This window comes from Glossina fuscipes, unplaced genomic scaffold, assembly GCF_014805625.2.
Source record: "Glossina fuscipes isolate IAEA_lab_2018 unplaced genomic scaffold, Yale_Gfus_2 262, whole genome shotgun sequence".
NCBI lineage: Eukaryota > Metazoa > Arthropoda > Insecta > Diptera > Glossinidae > Glossina > Glossina fuscipes.
In genome coordinates, this window is record NW_023998605.1 from 49706 (window position 1) to 54678 (window position 4973).

At 33.7% G+C, this 4973-nt stretch overlaps 1 protein-coding gene across 1 annotated transcript; it reads right to left on the bottom strand.

The window, feature by feature from the left end:
* Positions 1–462: 462 nt before the first annotated feature.
* Positions 463–3101, bottom strand: LOC119642848 (conserved oligomeric Golgi complex subunit 7). Its single transcript, XM_038042145.1, has 3 exons — positions 2920–3101; positions 2365–2863; positions 463–2297 (listed from the first exon to the last, which is right to left on the bottom strand). The coding sequence occupies exons 2-3, from the start codon at positions 2845–2847 to the stop codon at positions 510–512; spliced, it is 2271 nt and encodes a 756-aa protein (XP_037898073.1). The 5' UTR covers positions 2848–2863; positions 2920–3101; the 3' UTR covers positions 463–509.
* Positions 3102–4973: the final 1872 nt, after the last annotated feature.

Genomic DNA, 4973 nt, shown 5'->3' on the forward strand with positions numbered 1-4973 from the left:
TTGTAATATTCCCCCTTTTTTGTAATATATTATTATTATTGTTACAAATTTAGCCAGAGAATAAATTCTAAGACTAAAGCCGTAAAGCCCTAGCATCTAAGGCTCTCGGCTTTTATTAAAAATCTACCGCACTTGAGATTTGAACCTACGACCATTGGAGATGCTAGTCGACACTCTTGCCTACTCGGCCATTCAGGCGAATTTTTTTGTAATATAATATTAGTAATGGTTTGAATATTATTGTTAAAGGAATGCTTGTCTAATTTTTTAGTTTTGCTAAATTTGATTATTATCATTTTTATTTATTCTAAAGATATTCAAATAAAGAAGATTTAAAGTTGCTTATAGAATATACACAAAATATTAAAAGATTTTTCTTTCGTTATAAGAATAATTGCACAATATATATATATCAAATGGGTGTTTCGTCAATTTTCATGAAATTAGCACTTATAATGCATCATCTGGAAAAACGGTTATATGTTGGGAGATCATCTTGCTTGATAGTTTCATTGCTTTGATATAATATTGCGCATCTGACGTATAGCCGTCACTAAGCGCGGTTCGCATCCTGCACTTAATGCGAGATAATTTTCTGGTTCTGCCTTAAGCAACGTATGAATTTGATTTAACGTTATACTAAGAGTAAGCCCAAGCTCTTCTACCACACTCCTGAAATATTCAATATCAACTGTCAACTGCCGTGCCATCGCAGTATTTAAGTTTTTTATTTGCAATATTTGTGTTTGGTATAAGACGGAACATTGTGTGACGACCAAACTTAACAAAATGTCGGCACTGGGAATAGGTTGGCTGTAGTTGATATTACACATTTCTAAAGCTTGTTTTAGAATAGGAGAGGGAGCTAAAAGAAGTGGTTCTAAGTGTTGAGGCAAAGTCAATAAATATTGACCAATTTGTGTTATTGATTCCTGAGGCGCAAAACTAAAAGCCGGCATGTCTTCTACATGGCTTTGATTTAAATCTGTGGGTGGCTGTATGCAGCATAAATGCGTTTCCAGTGGATGCAAGAGGATATTTAAAGTAACGTCATGAATTTCTTTAAAGTAAAGTTTAAAAGAATCATAAATGTTGTTGAAAATACCCAAATATATAATTTGATTATCTTGGCTTGGTTCCAAACGTTTCTGTTGAAATTCATTTATACTAGCCAAAAGTCTTTGCTGCTCCACACTTTCAAATGTCTGATAAAAATTTATTGAAGTTTGCTGTGAATGTCGAAGGTTTTGCTCCAAAACATTTAAACGTTCATGTAGAACTTTTTCAAAATTTTGCAATCTTTGCTGAAAATCGGCTAAACATTCCAGCAGACCTAATGTGTACTGTAATAATGACCAACTACACTCCGAATTTGCTCCAGCATGAAGTGTTAGTTGACGTTGTATCTTGGCAAATTGGTCTAATATACGCTTAAATATTCCAGCAAACAAATTAATAAGCTTACACAATGCCAAATCTCCACTTATATTTGAACATCTAACTAAAGCCTCCGTCAGCCAATCAAACGTCTTATTAATCGCATCCTTTAAATGACGCACCGCATCGCTGATGTGCGTTTGTGCTTGTGTTATTAAAGTACGATCAATTTGCCTTGATAACAGCGTCTCCTCGAGGCGCGGATATTGCTCTATAAATTTGTAAAAATATTCATAGATTGCCTGTCCCAAATTCTGTCTTAATTCTTTTTTCAGTTGTATGCATGCTTGGTTTAGATAGGCATTTAATTGCATTACAAATGTATGGTTATCTTGAGCGTAACGTTGTAACAACTCTAGGCGTTCATTGCATGATCTGAGTAGTTGTAGAATATGATTATATCTGGTTGGTTGCAGAGCAGGTAAAAGTTCTACTAACACAAGAAAAGGCTGCTTCTGAGCTTCTTGATCTTCGAAAACTTGAAAGCACCATTTTACTTGTGCTTGAAAGTTCTCCATCAAATGATCGTAAAATAAAGCAAGAAACTGCTGTTGTTGTGTGATAGATTCAGTAGCCTGCAATTCCAAAGTCTGCTTCCATTGCTGTTGCAGAGCGGTCTTCTGCACAGCTCGATAATACTGAACAAGCTGAGATTTTCTATGAATAGCATCAAATATAGTAACATAATGTTGAGCTTGCTTCACGTTACCCTCGGCAAAACACTGCACAACTTTGGGAGAAGCTAAGGCTTCTAAACGATTTTTGAAATCCTCGACTTGAGATTGACGTTCGCTATGACCTGGCAATTGTTCTTGAGCTAGCAAACTCTTCTGCAAAGCCACTATTTTATCGCAAATCCCCTGAAATCGACGTCGTTTTTTATCCATAATGAACTAAAATTGACGCAGAAAAAAAACAATCGTTTACCTTTACGTCGTTACGCTCAAAACCATCTTCGAGGCTGGCTATTAAATTACCCCAACCGTCAGATTCTTGTAATGACTCCTTCGCATTTTGAACCTTGATTTGCATAGAATTCAAATGGTCCAAAGTAGTCATACATTCACCCGTCTCCTTCTGAACAGCGGCTACCTCTTGATGCATTAAAAGCATGCGTTGCTGTAAACGCTGAACACCCGCTTTCAATGACCTGGCCTCTTCCACAATACGTGGCATAGTGGAAACTAATCGGTGGCTACTTTCCTCTAAAGCATAGTTTACTTGTTGCACGTATAATTGCAATTTGGAAACGTAGTTGTTAATAAAATCGATGGCTCTTTCATGGTCGATCAAAGATTTTTTTTGATCCTCTTTACTTAAAACCTTATTTTCTTCCACATATTTTTGGAAATTTTCATTAATCCATTGCACAGGATTAAATTTATCCTCCGACAAAGCAATCATATCCATTATTTCAACAAAATTCCTTTATAAGATCTGCAATTTAACAAACGTTTTCTCTTATGATTTCAATAACCTTACTCTTTTTCTTCTTTTAGTGGCTAGCTCCGGGTGCAACAATATCAGAAGCACAAACACAATGAAGTCAGTCGAACATGTAGCTGACAGACTCGTATGTGTTGTTAAAGAAAAATCATACGGACAGTATTTGTTTACATCAATGTTGATGAAGTGCAAAGTTAGTAAAACAAAAAATTTCTTTGAGAAATAGCCCTTTTAAAGAAACAAAAAAAAATTTGTTTTTTTGATAAGAATACAACTTACTTAAATATACATATTTTTTTTTGTTAAAGAAAAATGTGAAGGACTACTTGAAAATCATAATGTGCTTGAAACATCAACCATACAATTATGTCCTGTTTTCGCGAAAACACAACACTGTTTAGTTTGGTTGTCAAAAGCCCTGCACGCCGAAATTTAAAGAAATTGTGTTCGCGCACAACGCAACGCAAGTTGTATGTTTATATAAACATAAACGCGTAGTATTTTGCTTTATTTCGTATTTTGGTTTAGAAAATCATTTTGTAAAGAGCTTTTTTTATGTTAGCAATCGATAGACATATGATTTTGATTTGCCAACAGCTTCATAGTTCAATTATTGTGTTCTGCACACTAATCGTTTCTTGATACGACGATAAACTAAAAAAAGTTTACTATGTACAATTCTGTGTAGAAATTATGCACAATCCCAACAAGATGCGCTCTCTCATATTTATCAAATCTTGCGAAAGCTAAATAACTGACATTTTCCGTTAGTATTGGTTGTCCACAGATAGTACTCGTTGCTAAGACATGCGTAAAAAAGAAAAAACAGGTATAATGAAAAGAAAACGAAATCCAAAAAAAAATTGTTCTGCAAACAGCGGAACCAAACAAAAAACTTTAAATGATAAATCTTAAGGTTGAAAAAAAAAGTATATGTGATAACATAAAGCTTTCTTTATAAAACGCTTTTTAATAGACCGTCATTCTTCAATGTAACAAAAATAAGATTTCATTTGCAATTCACTTTAAAGCACTACGTAATATATTCAGATAAATTCATTCATATTATACTTGACAATAACCCTTAATTACTTTATTAATGAAGACAGTGAAAAAGAAAAGTATGTTTAACATGTTACTAATGCATGCAGGAAAAAAAAGTAGATCTGACAGCTAATTCATAGACGCTTTGACACATAGTTGTTACGCTGATGTATACTTATAGTAGGTTTTCTAACATATACATATGTTGATAGATTCTTATAATGCATTCTAGAAATTTTCAATTGGTGAGTCTTACATTTTCAACAAAATTTTTAAACTGCTTCACATGAATTGACTTGGTAAACATGTCAGTCAATTAGTCTACAGTTGTTATATGTTCAAGCTGAATGTCACCAGCAGATTTGTTATCTTTCACGAAATGACATGAAATATCGATATTAATACGTTTAGTTTTAAGTTTGCCGTACGAATACATGCTCTCTTATCCTTATATAACGTAATTAGTTCACTAGTTCATTGTAAAATTTCCTCTAGGAGGTTTTCCACTTCGCCTCTAGTCGCATTATCATTACGATCTACAATATTGTCTGGGACAAAATTGTTTTGCATTTCAATATATGAATAATTAATTTCTTCTAAATAGTCAGCTTGACATTCAGCATCGCGTTTTATAACTGAACCTTTTTGTTGACTACCCGTACTATCTTTCAATTCTTTTATTAGCGTTATGTTATGCTCTTGTTTAATACCCAATTTTTTACTTAATTCTTGAATGAAGCAATGCATATCAGCGATGCGGCCATTCATCAGCAACACTTATAATTCCGTAATTGCTTTAAGTCTCAACAACGATCATTTTTGGGTGGAGCGGCAACGATTTCCATACCATTATGATATTAAGTACTTATCGTAAGGAAGAATTAGATTCTTCGTCAGATTCGTCGTTCAGGTTCCGCAAAGAGAATTATCTTAAGTAAATAATTTGGTGCTCATTTGCTTATGAAAAAAAACAAATTTCTAATATTAAGATATGTCGGATAATCGGAATGTCTGCATCGAAAACTTCGATATACTATCATATCGCC

Excerpts from the sequence above, each read along its gene's own strand:
- LOC119642848 (XM_038042145.1), bottom strand. The coding sequence starts at position 2,847 with ATGGATATGATTGCTTTGTCGGAGGATAAATTTAATCCTGTGCAATGG. Across the intron at positions 2,298-2,364 it reads TTGAGCGTAACGACGTAAAG|GGGATTTGCGATAAAATAGT; the intron begins GTAAACGATTGT and ends CGTCGATTTCAG.